Source organism: Pyxicephalus adspersus, chromosome 7, assembly GCF_032062135.1.
Source record: "Pyxicephalus adspersus chromosome 7, UCB_Pads_2.0, whole genome shotgun sequence".
NCBI lineage: Eukaryota > Metazoa > Chordata > Amphibia > Anura > Pyxicephalidae > Pyxicephalus > Pyxicephalus adspersus.
Window position 1 is genome coordinate 63,401,593 of NC_092864.1, and position 22,897 is coordinate 63,424,489.

General features: G+C 37.6%; 1 protein-coding gene across 3 annotated transcripts in view; it reads right to left on the reverse strand.

Moving 5' to 3' along the window:
- The window catches only part of TRAK2 (trafficking kinesin protein 2), a 40,659-nt gene extending 18,655 nt beyond the window's left edge, over positions 1-22,004 (reverse strand). The window contains exons 1-5 of one of the 3 annotated variants that reach the window (XM_072418745.1): positions 21,861-22,004; positions 8,520-8,764; positions 7,423-7,617; positions 1,146-1,208; positions 673-749 (exon numbers count right to left, since the gene is read on the reverse strand). In XM_072418745.1, coding sequence (XP_072274846.1) covers positions 673-749; positions 1,146-1,208; positions 7,423-7,617; positions 8,520-8,556 — 372 coding nt within the window. In that variant the 5' untranslated portion in view covers positions 8,557-8,764; positions 21,861-22,004. Of the gene's footprint in view, positions 1-672; positions 750-1,145; positions 1,209-7,422; positions 7,618-8,519; positions 8,765-14,392; positions 14,531-21,860 lie in introns of those variants that run through there. The other 2 variants (XM_072418746.1, XM_072418747.1) reach the window with 2 other exon arrangements.
- Between the last annotated feature and the right edge of the window lie 893 nt (positions 22,005-22,897).

Consider the following 22,897-nt stretch of genomic DNA (forward strand, 5'->3'; position numbering starts at 1 on the left):
CTGTACATACCACTTTAATTTTATATATATATATATATATATATATATATATATATATATATATATACATACACACACACACATACATATATTATTTTTTTTTTTCATATAATATGATCTATAATGACTATGCAGTGCAAATGCCTGCTTGATTGGAGAGTTTAGAAGGGTCCTCATATTACACAGTAATGTGATTGTGCAATGAGATTGTAACAAGTATAGTAAATTGCAGAGAATAACAGAAGACCTAACCAGAGGACCAGAAGACACTGAAGTTTAACCTGCAAGGGCTCTGCAAAGGCCTTTAAAGGGAACTGAACTGAATAGTAAAACAGAATTTAAGGATGTACTGGGTCAGTGACTTATTATTTAAATAGTGAAGAAGGATTTAGAGGACAGCTTTAGAACTTGCTACATAAAACAATGTCGAGTCACAAAGTCCACAATAGCAGGTTACACAGTGCTCTCCTGATGCACTGAAGAAACATATCATGAAAAGAAGTTTGTTATTTTTACACACAGTACGGACCCCACCTTTCCATTTATTATCGTGTATGTCCAATAAACAACTATGCATTTAGAATTTAGGATGTAAAATGTTCCAGTTACAGTAAAAATAATTTAACTGATCAGAAAAAATTACTGCAAAATAAATAAATAAAGTAGCCTTACCTCTGCCAGCAAGTGACTTAGCATATCTGTGTCATTATAACTCCTAGACATCTGATCTATTCGTTCTGAACTGAGAACTGGAAAAAATAAAGAAGAAACATAGATTTTTAGGGACTAAGCAGATATGTAGAACTTAATACTGTAAATAACAAATAATCAAGATGTGTATTTCTTTGTGGATGGTCTCATTATAAAACCAACTGTACACGGCTGTCCTGCTGTAGATAGGTCTGACCTATCATGTAACATTATTTTATAAGGTTTCTAAATAGGTCAGTGGATTCCCTCCAAGATGACACTGTCATAAGCTAGTTTTTAGCACCTTCGCTGCACTGTTAAGCCATATGCTAGCTATAGTGAGTCAGATAACCAAGTTATGTCATTTGTAGATGGAAAAGACAAAACACATTTTCCAAGCAAATCAATTAAATCCAACAATTTTGTATTTTTGAAAGATTTAATTTTAAATTTACCTTGTGAATTCTGGCTTGATATGCAAGAGTCATTAAACGAGGAGGAGGGAAGTTCAACAAAAGCTTAGGAAAGGTAGGAAAAAGAAGAGAAGAAAAGGAAGTAAGAATACAGAATGAACAGAAATTGTTTTGAGTAGAAAGTACTAGTACAATACAGCAATATTTATAATAAGCAGTTTTAGAAAGAAAAAATAAAAACAAAAGTAGTGCTTTATTGATCTATATTTGTCCCTCACCCTTATTACCCATGGTGTTCACATACAATACAAGACCTGCATCAGAGGAAAGAGTGGAGTAGCAGCTGCTGGGGAACTGAAGCATAAGTAAAATTTCTTTAGGTACCCAAGGCAAAAACAAGGATTTAACCTATTGGGGGAGAAGACCACTACAAGGGTAGTTTTTAATTTTCTAAGATTAACTATCTTTATTTAATTGAAAGACTTAATTTCACCACGGTGCAAACAGCTAGAAAGGTTAGTGATGGCTTGTTTTCTACCTGTAAGAATATGTAAATATCCTAATGTCCAAATTATGGGCACAGATTCTGAACAGGGTTATAGCGGAACACACTAGCATGACCTACAGCCAAAAGATACAGCTATCCCTGCAGAAATTATTTGTAATACCACAAGGCTAGCACAAATTACTACTTTACCATACATTTTACTAAAAATTGTATTAATACTAATAGTATTGCCACGCAAGTTAAAGAGTTGAAGAAACAAAAACTGTAAATATTTTTTTGTTATGGGAGTAAAGTTTACAAAAGGTTTAATACTTTCACAAAATAGGAATCATTTGGAGTGTAGTATGCAAACAGAGCATCCAGATGATAGGTATAGGACAGCACAGTAAGTATTACTTTATTCATAGAATGCTATGCTATCCTATAGTGTCAATTTTTTTTCCATTCCACCCATGTTTTACCCAATTGTTGCCAATTAAGGATTAAAAACTTACAAAAGCTGTTTTGCCCCATGTTTAGAATGATAATTTAAACTGCTTTAAAGGACCTGATGAGAAAAAATAGAGATAGAATTTGAGAGCTTGGATTGCTGACATTCTTTAAAAAAATACTACCTACCTCGCTATCTCTTTAATACTTTTGAATAACTCGCCCGAACAGGCATGCAGATTAGAAAGACCATATCAATGCCTCAAAAATGTATTAAAGCCAATAGAAAAATGTGAGTTTAAGACAATTAATTTTCTTATAAGGGGTTAATAAAGAATTGTAGAATGAAAAAGAAGCCCAATTGGTGCTTTTTATTCTAAATTGTAAATAAGCGTACATAAGCCAACACATTTAAGGCATTAAACAGTCCCCCTTAATTAGAGTTTTGGAAGATTTACAAACACTAGGGAGTATTAAACTAGCAGCTTGACAAAAACACTGGAACACTGGTGAGTAAAAGCTGGACTAGTGGAATCTTTTCTGCTGTACAGAATTCCCCTTGGTGTGGGTAGTGATGGAAATAAATAATTGGTATTTATTAGTGAGGAATGTCAGTAGGCACATAGGAAAAGGAGCTCACTGACTAAAAAAATTTAAAATTCAATAAAATAACACGAAAGACAAGTAACATTCTGAGAAGCAGAGATTAGTAATGGCAGTCCCCATACTTCTCTATGTACCAATCTCCTATTATTTGCTGTCTTTAACAGAAAAAAAAAAGTTTGCAATATTAGTCATCTGAATGATTAGTTATTTGATATGATTGTATTGTATATTGTTGTTTTTTTGGCTGTCAAATTTAATAAAAAATAAAGTTTGCAATATTCAGTGCAGGTATTTGGTCCCCGCTTTCAATCAAATATAACTGCAGTTTGAGAGCTAAAAATGGAAGATTTACAAGTGATTTAAACCACAGCATTAAAAGCAAGCTCACCTTGCAGGCTAATGGAGTTAAGAATATCCTCATTCTGGTTGATATCTAAATCACCGTTGTCCATTGCTTTGAGTTTGCGTGGAGAAGCACAGAGCACAGAAATGTGTCAGAACTGAGTTGGTGTAACCACTCCTGGCTCCGGCATTGTGCGACTAACAAGGTGCTGGGTGAAACCTATGTACAGAGTACTGCACTTTCCCTCAGGCATTGAAGGGCAATAAAAACATGAACCCAGCCCAGCTCAGAAAAAACATCAATAATACTTGCAAGCACTCATACTTTTATTATCAGCAACAACACCTGTAGATCAGCTATTGTTCAAATAACATACCTGTAGATCTTATATGTGAAAAGCAAGTACCTATTGTAATATTGTTTTCTTCGACATATCTGAACAGGCAAACTTTACATCTTCATTTAAACAGTTGCTACAGCTAAAGGTGCTATACTTGAACATTTAACAATCAATTTGACATGGTGTATTCATTCTCATAGTTTCATAATGAATAAGGAAAACTCAATGTTGTTGCATGAGAAAAAGTAAGTATATATACTTATATAAACATATACAACCACTTAAAAATCCATGGAACTAGAACAAGGAATTTAGGATTTAATGACAGACTGGGACCTCCTTAGAAGTTTGCACATGAAACCTGCCTTTTTGTTTAACCTTCCTAGCGGTAACCCCGAGTTTGACTCGGGGTAGAAAAAAGTTGCTAAAAGCGGTAAGAGTCACACTGGGGGTAGGTAATCCTATGGGAGGTAATAGTAAATAGAGCCTTACCTGATCCGCCGGCGTCCCGCATCGTCCATCGCCACGATCTCCGTCTTCTTCCGGCCGGCTTCTGCATTCGATGAGTCACCGGGGAGTTCCAGTGACGTCAGTGCATGTGTACGTTGGGGCGGGAAATTCAAAATCCATTTGTATTGCATTCAATAAAAAATAACTGTATTGAATACAATACATTGGATTTATGTGTAAAAGCAGTGCATTGTTTTCAATAACATTTATTTTACAGTATATATATTAGTATGAGTATAATATGTATTTTTTTTATATGTATGAAAAAAAAAGTATAAAAATTAAAAAAAACTTTTTTTTTTTTAAATATATAGATTTTTTTAATTTATTCAATTTATTATTTTACATGATTTTGTGTTTCAAACTTTATTATACTCATACTATTATATTATACGGTAAAATACATTTTCATGAAAAACAATGTACCGCTTTTAGACATATAAAACCGGAAAGAAATGAACCGCTAGGGAGGTTAATATCTAAGGTCTGCAGGCATTTATGACTTCAAGGAGAAAGTGAATGCATCAAGAAAAAACGTTTGCTATTCAACATATAGGCAACACTATTCCTTCTAAAACAATGGACCTGATTTATTAAAGCTCTCCTAGGGTGATCCAGAAACCTGAAATTGATCTGGTAAAGGATTGAAAACATTTGTTAGAAAATAGCAATAGAAATCCATTCCAGGTTTGCTGGATCACCCAGCTTCACCGATTACAGTGTATCCACTCCAGCCTTGGAGAGCTTTATTAAATCAGGCTCATTGTGTTGTAGGATTGATGAATTAAAGTTGAAGATGAAAAATTTCACCTTTACAGTAATAGAAATAAATCTTTAAAAGTCACAGGATCATGAAGGTTACTGAATGACCTATGTGAATTCTAATAAAATGTTAATGGGATTTTGAAATGGGCAGTTCAGCCTCAAATTTTCTTGCAAGAAAGAATTTTGTATGTGTAGTGGTTCAAAATGTAATGTATGAGATATGAGAGGTTGGAAGATATGCAGAACTTCTACAAAAAGTCATCTGGTAAAGAAAACAATATTAGCTTCTGGGGTCAAGTACATTTTTCACCTTTGAATGAAGATCCAAAGTTTGCCCTTTAAAATGTTGAAAATATTTACACATACACACACTTTCACATGACTGTAAACAGTTTTCTAATGTTTCTGCTTTCTTCTATAGAGCCGTATGCTTAGCATATCCTCATGTAGTAATTTTTCCAGGCACTGGAAACCTGAAGCAGCCCGTTCCAACGGCTGGAACTAGGCTAAAAAGTTTGGATACCCCAACCTTCTTGAAGTATTATTACTCAAATACCAATAACTTATTTATCTTTTCCTTGACCCTGAACCAACCTCATATAATAATAACACTTACAGCCAACCCCCTAACACTAAAATGTCAAAGCTTAATATAAAGCCCAAACCTACCCCAACATTTATTTCTTACATCAACCCTAAAAATAAATGGCTAACTCCTAATTCTGAAAATAAACCCTTAAAGCTTAAACTGATCTAAACAATTAACACTATTGCACCACAGATTCTCAAATGGACCAGTATTACCTCAACCAATGGGTCAATACCCATCTTGGTGGCAGGGCCAATGTCTACAAATTTTCACAGTTTGGGGGGGAATGGGGGAGCTGCTGTGGCATTGAAACAGTGGAAACAAGGAGCCTGTGTCCCAAGTGTGTCTAACTCTGCATTTGCAAAGTTTATAACTATAACATTTATGGAACTGCACTAAACAGGACATGTATCCAGATTTTCATTTTGAAAGCAGATCTCGAGTACAAAAGCAGATCACAACTACAAATCATGGGACCTCCCAGCTAAACTTTGATGGGGACCCTTGTCTTTTGTCTACATTCCCTTCCACTGTGGTGAGCCGTGGCCAGAGGGCCACCAAAAGTGCAGTGGTGATTAAAGAGTATATTACCTCCTCTAACTTCAGATCTTACTTTTCCATGCAGTTGCCAGCAAGCAATCTCCACCAATTTATTTTGCTCCCAATGCTGCTTGTATGTGACTCCATGGAAAGAGAGAAAAGCTTTAAGTGCAAAACAGAGGCAATACAGCACTAATTTAATGTATATTGCCTTCCCTAGCACTATCTGCCAAAATGTATTCCAATAATATGCTGACAGGTTATTTTCTTTGTGAAATATCTCTTCACTTCCTGTCCAAGAAATGCAACTGGAACCTAGGGAACATTTCCCAAAGTGAGGAGAGTTTCCTTGTTAGACCATTATCTCCAGAATGAGTGTCCCCATTTCTTCCAATCTTTTATTTTCATTCTATACAAAGTATCTTAATTCCAAACAGGTGTAATAACAAAAACACTAAATAGGACAATACTGTCTTCTTAATGAACCTGGGTCCTCCCATAATCTTCCCACAAGCCCATAATTATCTCTCATATTACAAAAACTGCCCCACCCCATTGTGCACGATACAATTCAATAAAGATGATAATCGTCCATTATCTATGTCTATTTATGCTTTACCTTACTGACAGCAAGACAGCTAGATAAGTTTCTTACTTAAATTAAAACTTTGGGTTTACTTTATTCAACTCCTTAAGAATAATATAAAATAGAAAAATTGGTTGACTATCAATGAAATATTCATAATCCCAACATGTTGGTTCACATACATGCTGCATACTGCTTGCCTTGGAAGCAAGCATGAGCAATACTGACCATTCTATACGTTTATGATTGCACATATAGGCTGAGGCTGTTTTTTCACAATCATATCTGATCAATTAGCTCACAAGTTATACAACAAGCTGCAATGACGCCTACGTCCAATGCATGTGTGGAATATAGAGCCATTAATGCAATATTATTCTTTGGCTGCACTAAAGAGCAACTCTTAGATTGTAAGCTCCTCTGGGCAGGGTCCTCTCCTCCTCCTGTGTCACTGTCTGTCATTTGCTACTTCTATTTATTGTACAGCACTGTGTAATATGTTGGCACTATATAAATACAGTTTAACATTAAATCATGGGTATAAATGGAAAAACTAATTCAGAGTTATGACGAGGATGCAGTAGTGACTCACCCACAGTAGGCTACAGAGAAAAATTGGGGACTGCAGTGAGCAGTTTAGTACCAACTTCAGTAAGATGAGCAAACTTCTTTAAGAAGCAGCTTAACAGTGCAGGGGGCTTGAGCAGTTGGGCAAGTGCATGCAAACCACTTCAAGTGTAAACACTGCATTAACGCTAGAAGTATACACACACAGTACTTGCTAAATACCCCAAACGTAGAACCCCTTGGATACTTACTTTTGCCTTTGTATGTCAAAAAGCTGAATTTGAAAGAGCTTGGCAGCCCCTTCCAGCTTCTTTGTATTAGTTCAACAGGTTTACTAGTCAATAACATATAAGATCAGGAGAAGGCCTATCTTTCATTCATACGGGAGAATGACCTAAGTCTTCAGTTTAAGCAAGCATGTAATGGTGCGTACAAGCACTAAAAGTGTCTGCTTTTACTTTTATTTGTGAACTAGGACTTAAAAGTAAACTAGTATGGGAACTTTATCAGCATTCAGTAAATGGTGTGACACTTACTCATGTAACGGAAAGTCTCTTCAGCCAGAACAGGGGAAATACTGCCCGGCCCATTGCTTTGTTTAGATGGGGACTGGATCCAGTCTTCATGGTCATAGAGATACAAGGAGTCCACTCGTAACTTATATTGGGGTAATTGGTCCTCTAACATATTAACCAATTCCATTTCAGGGACATCTTGACCGTTATATATGTCTGGTGAAGAAAAAGAAGAAGTTAGTTACAATGGTTCTTTTAGCTTTACATCACACTAAAAACCACTGAAAAATTCTACAAAAATCTTGGTAAAAAAACAACCGAAACATAATTTAGTTTCAATATGTATGTAGCTGTTTGTATGGCCCTTTTTTAAACATAAAAGTTCTGCATTTAACCTCAGATATAATTAAAGGGACTCAGCCAACCTTTTAAATTGATTTCACTTTCACTACAAAATTCAACTTTATACACTACTAATTCAACTATACATTCAATGTATAATAATATACATTAAACCCTCTGAAGGTTTGTTGGATTGTGTCCCACGTCAGCCTGGAATCCTTCTTCGTCCTGGCATGGAGGAGGGGCAGGCACCGCCATCTTCCTTCCTCTTTTTTTGTGAAATTCACCCAATATTGCACTGTGCAGGTGCAAGTTCAGTGACGTAGCCTGATTCTATTTTTTATTCTACTAATTTCTATTAATGTCTGTGAAGCCCGTAGAGATATTTTCACTTATGTATTGTTTGTGACCCATTTACATGTAAAGAATGAGAACTTCTCAACAGGTGAACAGAGGTCAGAAAACATTGCAACCCTTTGCTATATGTAATATTTTGGCTGGAGTGGAGCTGGTGCAATGATAGCTGTATCCAACGCATGTACCGCAACTACTGCTACATGCTAAAACCAAACACCTAAACATTGGCCGAATAATCTCCCTGTACTCATTAAAATGCAGAAAGGAAAAGCTACAAATGAATGACTTTTAAATCAGGGTATATAAAATATGCTGAACAGTAACATTACAGCATACCAATCTTCTATATTGGCATGTTTTGTAATATTCTGCTGGCAATGTTCCCAGATGGGTATAATATTTCAGTGCATTGTACTTACCATTGCCAGGGGCTTTATCTCCACATTGGATATTCATGAGTTGTTTTTCAGGTACAGGTGGTGAATTCTAGCATCTGCTGTAATATCGGATAAGCATTGGTTCTAGATTACAGTTTAATTCAACAAGAAGGCAGAAAGCTGTGGGACATCTGGTCATCTGTTCTCTGGATTTGAAAACATCTGCAACCGATACACTAGCTAGTTTCGGGCAAATATTTGACTTCACCTTTCTTTCTTCATGTCACCTAAGGGAGGAAAACAACAATTAAAGCGGAAGTCATGTCAAAGCGTTTTTTAGTCTGTTATTATGTAGGGAGGAATCAGTAAATCTGTTTTTTTGATTTTTCATTGGTGGCACCAGTAATGGATAACAAATCTCCCTATTGGGGACACAGATAGAAATTTGAGGGTCGACAGGCTTTTGTTTGCTTCAGTACTTTTTTCTTCTCAATATAAAACTAGGGTAATGCAAAGGCAGGCCTAATGCACATGGAATCTCAAAAGAATATAAAACTGATGTCAAGACACGCTGCATTTGCTCATCAAAGCTCATTAACAGTCAGAATTCTCCGTTTGTCCTAGAGGCCATTATCACTAGTACTGAACATCACAGAAAATTCAACATTTTCAGGTATGAACAGAACAGAAAGAGAAGGAGCATCTCTTGAGTGGGATTCAAGTAGTCAAAAAAAGCCAAAAGTCTGACAGAAGTATTTAGCTATTTACTATTCCTAATTTAAAATGGTAAAAAAAAAAGGCTTTAGATGTGTACATATACCAAGGTATAAAAGGTGCCTATTTATAATCCAATGTATTAAACATACCATAAAAGTTGTAGTTTTTAAATAGCATGACAATCAGTGTTTGCATTAGCCCCTGTTAAGCCATGCACATGAAAATTCAGACAGGAAAAGAAATCGTCAGCTCAATAAGTCAATTCTGCATAATTGGGAACATAATGGAGGTGGCTGATTGGATGGCTTATTATATGGTGTGCACATTATTAAGATTTTAAAGTAAACATTTCAGAAATTGCAAACATACAAATCCCTTTGCATTAGCATTTAAGTAAGTTTTCATTTTTTAAATACCTGGAGCTACAAATGGTCAAAGAATCTGAAAATGTGTGCTGTATGACACAAGTATAAACATTTGTTTCCTACTATCAGAAACATCATTTTAGTATATACTTTCCCTTGTGTAGATTTCAAAACGAAGCATTTCTTCTGCTAATATAATATGTTGTTGAAGAGAGCCAGAGAAAGTCCATTTAGTTTCCAGTGCTTGTTCCTGCACCCCTCCAGACTGAACTGATAACATTATATAATTGTTTTTTTACCCCATCAAAGTACCTTTTAGTTGTTATCCAAATAAATTTTATATTTCAAATTATGTTGCAGTAACAATTGCCATAATATAACAAATGCCTACATTCTCTAGCCGGTTTTAAACATTGACAGTTTAAAAAAAAAAAAAAAAGTAATTATACCAATCATTTATTATTGAATAATCATTGATTGCTAGGGAACCCTTGATGACCATTTATCATTCACAAAATGAGAACTGTCACCTAAAATCCTTCTTTGCCCTTACACCTGCCAAGGAGAAACTGTAAATATAAGGGTAAAAAGGGACGAAAATCCAAGCAAAGGAATGAGCCAGGATTTTTATAAATATTCCCTATAAAAAAAATGAGATGCAGCTAAAGCTGAACTAGGACAAACATTTGCTTTGGAAAATGTTTTCGAAAGACCTTTCTGCTTTAAACCACAAAAAAATTGGCACTTGAACATCACATAATTACTACCATATTAAACTGCAGATGAGACATGAATACTTTCACATGAAGATGCAGAGACACACATAATATTATTTGTTCTAAAACACGGAGCAAATGCTCCCCGCTTATAACAGAATTAAGCAACAAATGGAGTTGGGTCAGTTTATGATTCCTTGGAAAATACCGGTTTATATCTTAAAGGTTATTGCCTTCTGGAGCCACCTTCATATAAAAGGATCATAAAATCTCTGAAATCTTATCATTGCAGCAATACAGTTTAATCATTTGAACGGTTTACAAAAGACATGTTTTGCTTTACAGAAAACCTGCGCCATGTACAATATTTGGACACTCGGAGCACAGGGGAACCCTACTGCAAGGATTGTTTTTCAGCTTTCAAGACGAATAACAGCCTAAAATAGCATATAGAAAAACTTGTCCCAACTCCTAGTTGGATGCCTTTGTCCCCAAGTAATGTAATCTGTGGGAAAATCACAGCACCCTTTTCACAGTACAATAATGCAGATATCAGCCATTATGTCTGATTGGTCATATCCTGTTCAGAGGAGAACCTTCAATCAAATAATTAGAAGCTTGTCGTATGCGCTCCATACCAAACAACACACAAAGGGAGTTTCAATGCAGCACACACAGGCTACATACACACGTTCAATAATTGTTGTTGGAAAGGATCTTTCACAATCCTTTCCAATGACTAACAACTGCACGATGCATGAACGAGTGTTGTACATACAGCACCATTCTGCTTTATTGAGAGGGGAGGGGGAGAAAGACGTCGCGGCACCCCGCTGCGCACTCTGCCCCTTCGCTTCCATTACGATCCCTCGTGGTTCGTGGATCCACCAGGACGGTCGTTCGGACGATGGACGCTATACACACACGCCAGATTCTCTTCTGATATCGGCCATGAGCCGATTCTCGGACAAGAACCATTGGACGTGTGTACCCAGCCTTAGGAAAAGAGAGAGCAAGTAAGGTTAATCATTTTTACCTACTTATTTGTAAAAAGGATTCTGACCCTTAAAATAATAATGGTGTGGCATATCTAAGCAGGAGGACATTTTTATTTTCACTTCAAATGCTATGTTCCAATAAAAGAGATTTCTCTTCCTGTTTTAACATCCGTCACCTATACATAAAATTAAGTGATAACATTCTCATGGGGCCAAAAAAGTTAAAGGATTAATATACTCTAACCACCTCCGGACAAGCAAACTTTTTTTTAATATTTATTTCTATTTAATCCTTTATTAACTTGAAGTTTAATAAATGTAATTTTGTGATTTGCTTGAAATTCTTTAAATCTTGCAATATATTTCAGCGTTTAACTGATGTTAAAAAAAAGTATTGTGTTTTGGACCGTTGTTTTATTGTTTAATATTGGTGGTTTAATCAGCATATTTCTTGTTCACATCTCCATATTTCTTGTTTCATGTTGTATGCAAAATGTGAGAATAGAATCATAACATCTGTAATGCACACATGCTAAAAAAATATTAAAATGGACACCTTGCCAATCATTTGGCCAACTGCACCACAGAGCAGTTACTTAAAGAACCAGCATTTGCAAGTAAAACAGTGGGGAGCAATGAGAAATATTATTGGGCTTTTGTAGCTGGACAAACGTGTAGTGTCTACCCAAGGCAAGAGTTCACTGGCATTGGGAAACAAAGTGCACCGCAATCTCCTTGCCAGCCTGAACATAACCTTTAGTAACCCTGTACATTTATCTTTAGACTTCTGCTGCAAAGAATTGGAACTGTGTACAACATTTGATTTTAGCAGAGCTGCAGTGTTTGCTGCAAAGCATTATTATCCCACTTATTGCACTTGTTTTCTGGAGTTACTCTTTAAGAGAATACAGAAATCAGCCCCTTCCTTGCCTTACAAAAAAACTAATTTTGGACAAAACCAATACCCTGAGTGCACAATTCCGATACAATCAATAGGCAGCATATTATACCAACCCAAGGAAAAATACTGTGAATGAGACAGACGTGCCATGATTATAGGGAAAGTTTACTGCCAATAATAAAAAAAAAAGAAAAAATGACCACTGCAAATTTAGGTTATGTTGCAGAATATAGAAACACATAGCTCTGAATATGCCATCTGCGCCTATTATACCTAATAATAAACACACAAGATCTGTTATCTTTCAGACATCAGCAATAATAGATGTGTTATCTAAGCCATTAAAGATAACAGAAACGTTTGGGTGTGTTTACATTTCACTATTCATCACGCTGTGTAAATCATATAAAAATTCCTCAGTTTAAGGGGACAGATGATTGTCTTCAGTTTGCAGATTTTCATGCTACGGCTCATAACAAAACAGCTAGCCAAGCAGGTTTATATTTTCATAAAGATTTTTATGCCAACAGAAGCCATAATTCTCCCTGACCTCTTCTACTGACAAACAAACATTTAGCTGAAACCAATGTCAGCTCATGCTGTACAGGGGTCATGGAGAGAGGTTTATAATGGAACCTAAAGAGACCCTGTCACTATTTGTTGCAGGTTATGTTTGTAATCAGAAGAAGCATGGGGCCTTTTAGATATCTAAATGGATACCTCTACAGATACAAAAAACTGTATTTGCATTTGTATCTGAATATATTTAGTATTATTATTATTATTATTATTATTATTATTAAATAAAAAAAAATAAAGTCACATTGGCTCTGCCTGTTTATCTTTTTTCCTCCCTTATTTATCAGTTAAAGCATTTTGTATTTTTGTGTTGGTTTTGTTGGTCACCAATAGATGGCACTGTTGTGCTCATGTAAAGTGTGTAACCAACACCCTGACTGCAAGAGTTTGTTACATATTTTACATGAGGATACAGTGCCATCTATTGGTTGCCAACAAAACCAACACAAAAATACAAAATGCTTTAACTGATATAAATAAACAGGCAGAGCCAACATGATTTTAATTTAATTATTTTAAAAAAGCACACTATGAGTGTATTTACTGAAATTATTTCAATAGCATTTCTGTTGATTACTGTTCTAAATGTTTATACTCAATCATAGTAGTTGACTTTATTCTCCGGTAAAAACAATTACCTTGCTATATAAATAGATTACTGTATATTTGAGTTTATACAATAACTAAAATATGTTACATTCACATATAATCTTATGGTAAGAAATTTTGTACAAACAAAATGTGTAGAGCTTAGAACAAATATAGATATCCCAGCATCAAAAGCTGTGTCAAATGCAGGGAAACTAAACAGTTATAACAGAATTATTCCTATTTTATCTACCCCATTCTATTTTTATACCATGTATGAAGTAAAGTAGTTTAGATTCTTCCTTTGAAATTTAATTTCCTCTTGCAAGATTACATTGTTTCCTCTTTTCCCACAAAATTATGTAGGAACATTGGAACAATGGCAAAGATTGGCTCTAAAAAGGAAGTACAAAGTGCATTAACCCATCACAGCTACCGGATGACTAGTATTAGCTGCTGCTTAGTTACTATGGGGTTTACTAGGAATTTAGACTTGCTTATGGTTTTAAATAAACTTTTCTGAAAATGCAGGCTTGGTTTTTGTTAATTGTTGCACATTTTGCTCATAGCACTTAAATTTTGCTGCAACAGACCTCACATGATGGTAAAGCAGTGACTATTATTTATTACAAGGTATTAATGTGGTTGTGTTCATTGCAGCCATCCCCTCCCTTGGATGGCTACTGCTGCTAGATTAGATAACTTGAATATACTTATCACTATTTTATAACAAGGCACGAAGCTTAACCTATTAGTACTGCTTTGACAGGTTAAGAAAAAGCATGTCAGAACCATGCCAGAAATGACTGCAGCTACTGGATGCTTTGTAGATAACACAGCTATTTCTGGATCCCTCTATGCTGACAATTTTAGTAGGTGGAGAATTACAGCCTTACTTGCAACATACTGAATTCTATCCTTCCGATTTCTACATTAACAATTGTAAAAATACAAAACAAAGATACATTTAGCATTAGTATGGTAAAAAAAAAAAAGAGACATAATAGTAAAAAAAATAAAGAAACCTAAAAAAAACAGTAAGCTTGCTTACTTTATGCAGCTGGTATTAGCTACAGTGTATTTTCAGTCATGGGGGAGCATGTGACCTGTTGCCTTTTTGACAGTGCCCAGACCTAGCAGCTACCATTAGACCAACCAATGTCCCATAACCAGGGGCGTGGTGTTACAGTGACAAGCTGTTATATTAGGATTTGCATAAGAGTTGCAGAGACACTGCCATTTTACCCTGCAAGGGAAAGGAAATCCAATAGTTAATACATTTTAAATCTATGATTTTTGTACCTTTTATACTTGAGTATAAACTGAGATTTTCTTACCCTCAAAATGCCATTGGGCAAAAATAAAATCTTGGTTTATACTTGGATGACACCTAGTGGATGTCATGGAATTGCATTTGTATCTGAATTGACAGATCAGAGCTGTCAAACACAAGATGTTTGTACATGAGGACAGCACATCTATTGATGACCAACCATTCTGCACAAAAAGATTATTTAAGAACAAATGACACCCATTATAACCAAATCAAAAGTATAAATTATTTTAACCTGTAAAAAAGGGGGGATATACAAGTTGAGCTAATGTGATTTCAAATTTTAAAAATAACACATCAAGTATGTATGCATATAAGTTTATTTCATTGGAGTCTCTATTATACTGTTTTAAATGTTAATACTGCCATTTATATTTGATTCAAAACAGTTTTTGTGTGTTTTAGGTAAAAGTAGATACCTTGGTTTATATTTGAAAAAGGTTTCTGTTTTACTGTTTAAAATAAAAATCTAAATTTAACATACAAACATTGACACATGCCCCCCATTGTTCTGAGATTACAACAATAGTGATTTGCTAAAGAAAGCACAGCAGATAGTAGTTGTTTTATCTCATACTCTCTCTGGCTACATACACACGTCAGATGATTCTCGCCCAATAATCGCCTCAGGGTTGATATTGGACGAGAATCTGGCGTGTGTACAGCGCTCGTCGTTTGTGGATCTGCCCTGGTGGATCCAGGAACGATGAACGATCGTAATAAAAGTAAACGGTAGAGAGCACTGCTGCTCCAACGTTCTCCCTCTCCATAGAGCATAATGGTAATGTATGTACATCACTCGTTCATGCATTGTGCAGTCTTTTGTCGTTGGAAAGGATCGTAAAAGTTCCTTTCCAACGACAAATATTGCACGTGTGTAGGTAGCCTCTCTCTCTCATTTAAAAAGTCTCTAGCTGCATAAAAAAAAATGTTGAGTTGTAGAGATTTTGCAAAAATAATAAATGCAGCTCTTGCTACATTCTTCTACTTGTCTCGGCTTGGCAGAGTTCTGCTTTAAGCCCTGTACAGAGTTGTATACAGGAGCAGAGGAGGAGATGAGATTCTCACTTCTAAATAATTCAGCTCTGCAAGTAATTTGAGCTTTAGCTATCTAGTCGTATAAACTTTATTTTTTTTGAACAAAGCAGTAAAAATTGCCAGCCCTGCCAGTATGTACAATATTTTTATTTACAATTGCATGACTAAAATAATTACATTTTTACACTTATTGTTTCCAGCCCTGCACAAACCGATTTAAACAACAAAAAAAAACAGATTATCTGCCAAAGTTCTGCTGCATTACCAAGCAGTAGCATGTTTGCTGCAACAGACCTTACATGCCCTTGGACACAGAATTAAAGCAGGGACTATTATTAATCACATGATGTAGTAATTCTGTTTTGTTCCCTCCAGCCATCTCATCCCTTGGCTGTGTCCTTGCAGCAGCTGTAGCTGCCATTACAGATTGCACGTTGGTGGAATCAGAATACTAAAACACACCATATGTAGCTTTTTAGAGCCACACAGATTTCTAATTATGAATCAGAGTGAGATCAATACAAGTGGTAATGTTTGGAGAATATAGATCTGAAAACAATAGGAAGGATATTCAAATTTATACAGTCACATTAATAGTGCCATAAAAAAGGAAATGATTGATTGGTACACCAACACTACAGATTATTATATTCTAGACAAGGGGTCAGCAAACTTTTTTGGCTACTAGGCCAATTTTGGAGGTCAAGAAAGCACACTAGTCCGGACTCTCTCTTGGGTTCCGTGCTGATGGCTCCGCCCCCCCACCAGGAACGCCCCTGAAGGGAAATTCCTTTGCTCCACAATGCAAACAGAGGAGAGGGAACGCCCCTGAAAGGAAATCTCTCTTCTCCGCAATGCATATGTAGGAGAGGGAATGTACCCTTACTCCGGCAGCCACGGTAAATAGGGAAGGGAGGCATAACAAGAAGGCTCAAGAGCCGCGGGTTGCTAACCCCTGCCGTCCGGGATTAGGTCGGATTGACCAGGGGGCATTAGGCTGGAACAGACTACTGGCTAGGCCGTATCTGGCCATAGGCCGGAGTTTGCCTACCCCTGTTCTAGACGATGTGCTGGTAAAGTTGGGGAGGATATCTGTTTTGTTCCCTCCAAGAAAAAAGTAAACAATCAGGAGAATAAAAAAAAGTTGGTACAGCACTTAAAGCAACCAATCAGGATTTAGCATTCAGTGCAGTGATCAAACCAGAAAATATTTTAAGCTGGGTGAGAAGAAGCTGTGGCAGCCCCTGTAATGTAATTTACCAGTAACCACCCTAAAACAGCTGAATGGTTACTGAAAAGTGCCAGCTAAAAGGCTCTGGGGAGAACACTGTATTGTCTAACCTAAAATTTAAGAATGAGACTTTTTTCTGTGACAATCACTATCAAAAATATATTTTAATAAACACTGCAAAGTAACATTTTAAAATTCTAAGTGAATGTAATACTGTTACATACAATATGCATGTATTTATTCTACCTAAGCCTGTGATTGCACCCCTAGGGTAATAGAAAGAAACTAGGAACAAAACCTGCAATAGGAAAAGCCCATTGCTAACCAGTCCTGCCATAAACCAAGCAGTGTATGTGTATGTCTTCTGTTCCTCTCCACCCCTGCTGCCTGCACATAATCACACAATGCAGCTCAGAATAAAACAAACCCGCGCCATGTGACAGCTGGAATTAAGCAGCCGCAGTTCCACTGACAACAAGGGCATCCTGTTGGCTAAAGCAATGTGCGCAGGGCTGTATTGGACACACAGGCGTGACAATAAACATGATTCACAATCTCACAGTGACATCCTATTCCCTAAATGACTTGCTGCCAAGTGTACCAACGCAGGGTTCTAGAAGGCTTTTGTCAGCGGCATGCCAGGCTCCTTTCAGTGTCGACTTTGGCTCAGCAAGTACTAGAGGGGATTATCCCCTTTCAAGTCAATTTAATTACTTTAGTCTTATAAGAGGCTTGCCACCAAAGCTTAAAGATTATGTAGCTGGATAGTTTCGAAAATGAAAAAGGTGGTAGCCAAAAGTGTAATATGATGTGGTCAGGAACCTGCCTATATAGGCTGCAATGGTTTTAGCAATTGAAGTTGAAGACCAGTACTGGGTTGAAAGAAATAAATGTTTGTCCACGCTTGGCAAAGGAACAGGGTTGCTTTAATCCTTCTAAACCAGCAGTACATACTCAGCGCACCTTTACTTGCCTACATCTCCATTTAGCTGTCAGGAGAAGTCATCTTGTGCAAGCTAATGGATATTCATATAATAGATTGGACGGGACCATGGAATCTCCCACATGGCACAGGTGCCACACATATTTAATGGGTCAATGATGTAAATTCCTTGTCTACTTTCCACCATACACAACTGCAGAACTAGGTGTATGAAACCTGCCGCCCTAGTGGTGAAGAAGTACATTGCATTGGTGAAATTAACTGAATAGCACCCCCAACACTCTTCTTCAGCACACTATAAGCTTTGCAGTGAACTGCTGAAATAATTGCAGCTCCGATATTATAGGACTGCTTCCCCTTATGCTGCCCACAATTACACATGATGTGACCGTCTTTTCACACTCATGTTAATAGGTTTTTATGGTTAAAAAAAAAAAAAAAGTGGTATTTTACACTAAGATGGTGTCAAGATTATTTAATTTTTAAGAACGTGTTAGCGATTAGGTTTAGAACACAGTGTTAGTAACGCATTAAATGAGCTCCTAACATGCCGACTGTACAGCTTATTTCTGATCCTTAAAATAAGCTAGATAAGTTAGCCCAGTGATGGGTGCAAGCTCCCACACCCCAATATACCAAAAATAGGTCAGGAATAACCGGTAAATTTATCCAGAGCAAATACACAGATCATGCAGTTACCACCAAATAAATATTGCTTATAGCTGCAACAACAATCGCGGTAACATAACTACTACATAAATATGTGTAATAATGTAAGCAATATGTGTAATAATAGCGAGGTCAGAGGATGGAGAACAGAGGCAACTGAAATGCCTGAAATTATTAAAGCAATAGTATGATGGAGGCTGAAGGACTACTAACATCTAAAATAGGAAGCAATGACTACTGAAAAAATTAGAATACTTCTTCTTTTGCAAGGATCAGCTGTTTAGATTTTTTGCAGTAACAACAAATCTCTCTGTAACCACACAATATAGTTATAAAATAATGTGTAGATTATCACTGAGTGTTCAAACAGAGATTTTTTTAAGCCACGTGGCAACCCCTATATTATGACCCAACTTTTTATTAACTATTTACTGAAAAGTGCTGGGTGGTACGCCCAGCTAGAACGGGCTGGGGAACTCTGTCATCATGAATCCAGACAGCTGGAAGAGATGTAAATACAGGTAGTCCCAGAGTTAAGGACGATTCTTAGATACAAACTGGGCTTCCCTGCTCCCTCCTGTGCAGGATGGATGCTTGATGGAGAGGAGGGAGGTGGTTTGCATGACTTGCAGAAGAAATCTTTTGCTAAACACAGCTGAGGTTGTGGGTGATCTTAGGGGGATGAGCTCTTTCTGCAGCCTCTGTAACTCTTTAATGACCAAGACAAACTCTGCAGTTGTTTCTTTTTGCATATCAAAGCACAGCTTGCTGCAAAAGTTAACGAATGTCTAGGCTACATTTTTCCTTTGTTTGTGATTAACTCACAGTGAGGATTTTATACAGTAACTGACACCACGCTGCCTAATAATATACCGGTAATGAGACAAACATCTGGCCTAATTGCATTCATTACAATAATGTACCCGTTGCGACTTACAAACAATTTCAACCTAAGTACAACCTACAGTCCCTATCTCATATGTAACCCTGGGACTACCTGTATCAGACTTGGGGTGTCCTCCTATATCTAAAGCCAAGATCTGAACTTTGCATTGGAAAAGGCCCTGCTTGCTATGGTGACATGAAACATTCCATAATGTTCTGCACCGTCAAATACACAAAAATGTATAAGTGTCAATAGAGCCTAACTGTAGAACAGTAGTTCCAAACTTTCTCAAAGTCAGGGAAACCTTAGCAGCTTGGAAGATTTTCAAGACACGTTCAGGCCAAAACAAATGTTAGGAGCTACCAGCAAATAGGTATTTGCTTTGGCCTAGGCTATGGTGCCCTAAAAACAAACTTCACACAATCAATATATATAACATAATAGTAAGGAAGCACACAAGCCCCTCATGGCAGGCTTAGTACAGCAGCTCTCTATTTTCGGTCTAGGACTCTTGTAGGACATAATAACACAAGTGCAGCATTAATCCCTGACATTGACAGATCCCACGGATGCATGGGTAAAGCAAAAAAAAGTCAATAGCACTCTTACTATAAAGGTGTGCAAATTATTTGTAGAATATATGTGGATCTGTATGAGTGGCACCATCCATTGGTGTTATATCAAGCACCAAGCAACCCCACCTATGCATAGGATACAGGCTCTGCCCTCCATGTGCCACACAGCACCGCCATAACTGCCACGCTCCATCCGCCAATCCATTATCTGCCACTAGATAGAATTACAAGCCTCATGGTATTTGTCTTTTTAATAACATTGGCAACTAGTCTAATTTGTCTCTGCAAGACCAATAAAATACCTGTCAGGTGGCATCTCTCCACGTCTCGCCTTGTCTTCTCCAGGTCACAGTGCCATACTCCCAGATCCATTCCTCAATGCTACCCCAGTATACACCCCTCCTTAATCTAAGGCTAAATCATTCTGTATGTGGGGCATCTGGAATAATAATCTAATCTGACATGGGGAGATAAATACTAATATCTATACAGATGGGGAATGGCATCAGAGTAATAATACCATGGCACACATCCCTAGCTTGCCAGGGGAACAAATCACCCAAATCGGGGTGAGCTGGCAGAAGTATTCTTACGGTAGATTAGGTTGAACTAACTGAAGGGGCTAATAATCATTTTTCATAGATAAGCCAGTCCATTTATTATGAAAAAAAAAATATATGATGATGGCAATGTGATAATGATGATGATGATGGAAGACAATGTGATAATGGCAATGGCGATGTGATGATGATGATGATAATGCTCATGTGATGATGATAATGGCGATGTGATGATAATGATGATGATAATAATGATGATGATAATAATGCTCATGTGATGAGGACGGTCATGTGATAATGATAATGGCGATGTGATGATGATGGGATGATGAGGAGGATGGAAGACAATATCAGGGTTCTCCCCAGGCCCTTTTAGCTGGGTGCACCACCCGCCACTTTTCAGCACCCACCCGGCTGTTTTTGGGTGGTTACCAAAGAGTTTGGTCACAATACAGGGGCTGCCAGCCACCTAAAATTTCTTCCCACCCGGCTTAAAAAAATGTCTGGGTTGAGCACTGAATATGATGATAACAGTCATGATTACGATGGTCATGTGATGGTGATGATGATGTGATGATGACAACGACGTCGACGACCGTCATGTGATGATGATGATGATGTGATGACGGCGATGATGACACCATGTGATGATGAGGATGATAATGCTCATGTGATGAGGATGGTCATGTGATGATGATAATGGCGACGACGACGACCTTCATGTGATGACAGCGAGGACCGACATGTGACGACAGCGATAATGGCGATGATGAGGGAACACAATGTAATGGTCATGTGATGATGATAATAATGGTGATGTATTCCCATGGTTAGTTTCTTTGGGTATCATAACTAAATAAATATGTGGATTCTTGCATCAGCCTACTTTAGAATAATTCCATTTAAAATCAAAGAGGAAGAAGAGCAGCCAAGTACCAGAATCTGCCCAGTACCAGATCTGTCCATGGATCAGAAGATATCTGCCATGGCATATACAAGACAACATATATTGGCATATGAAGGGCACAGAGTGCCAACCACAGCACAACATTCCCTTCCTATTCACACTGATCAGCTCTATACACTACAGGATATATATTGTCAGGACAAAACCAGGTCACATCCAGGATACAAGATGTATTGATAAATCCCAATGGGAGCCCAGCAATTCCAATCAGTGCATTCCGGCCACATGCCACCCACTGGAAAGGGAGAGGCAGCACCACAGCCATAGCTGGGAATATATATCAGGAAATGCTTAATATATGACAGCCATCACTTTACCTCTTTATTGTCAATCCCCCCGGCCGGTCACAGCACAGAGACCGGGAAAGGATCACCAAGGGGCATCACCCTTCAGCCACGGTCTCCTCTACTCCTCCACCAGCCCAGCCTCGTCCTGGGAAGCAGATGTCACGCCTCGTTCTGGATAGGCGAGCAAATCTAAGCCTCGTTCTGGATAAGAAAGCCATGCCTCGTTCTGGAGAAAAGAGCTAAACCAAGCCTCGTTCTGGATTGGACAGCCAACACAGGCCTCGTTCTGGATACCAGAGCAAAGCTTGTTCAAGCTTTCTTCCAACTTTGGTAGAATTTTTAAATGAGTTACTTTTAGCAAATGTTAATAATTAAAATTCACTTTTTCCACTGCATAGCTCCCAACTGTCTCGTTTTTCACTGGGATAGTCTTGGTTTCTGGGAGTTGTCACGCTGTCCCGGAGATGCATAAAGAATTATTATTACGGTATTTATGATTTATATAGCGCCAACATATTACGTGGCGCTGTACATTAAATAAGAGTTGCAAATGACAGACAGATACAGACAGTGACACAGGAGGAGGAGAGGACCCTATCCCGAAGAGCTTACAATCTAGAAGGTGGGGGAAGTAGCTCACAATAGGAGGGGAGATATGGAATTGTAGGAAGTAGTGAAAGTTTCAAAAGTCAGAAGAAGACAGGTAGGCAAGTTTGAATAAAAGTTTTGTTTTTTACTTAGATGTAATCCCTGGGGCTGCAACTAGATGGCGCCAATAGCTCAGAAACTGACAGCCCCTCAATAAGTGGAGAGTGCAGCACTCGGCATCCCTCACTTCTTCCATCAGCTTGTATATAGGAGTCCACAATGGGTGATTCATCCATCCAGTGATAACTTCATTGTGGAGACAGCAGCTACACTGAAGGGTAAACAGATGGATCATCCATAGTGGGTGTTCCCCCTGATCCCCCCTTGATGAGGGTGCTCCCCTTGATCCAGCGGTGTCCTCCAGCAAACCTGGCCGGTTTGCCGGGTTTTCTGCATCATATCCTTAGCTTGATCGATGT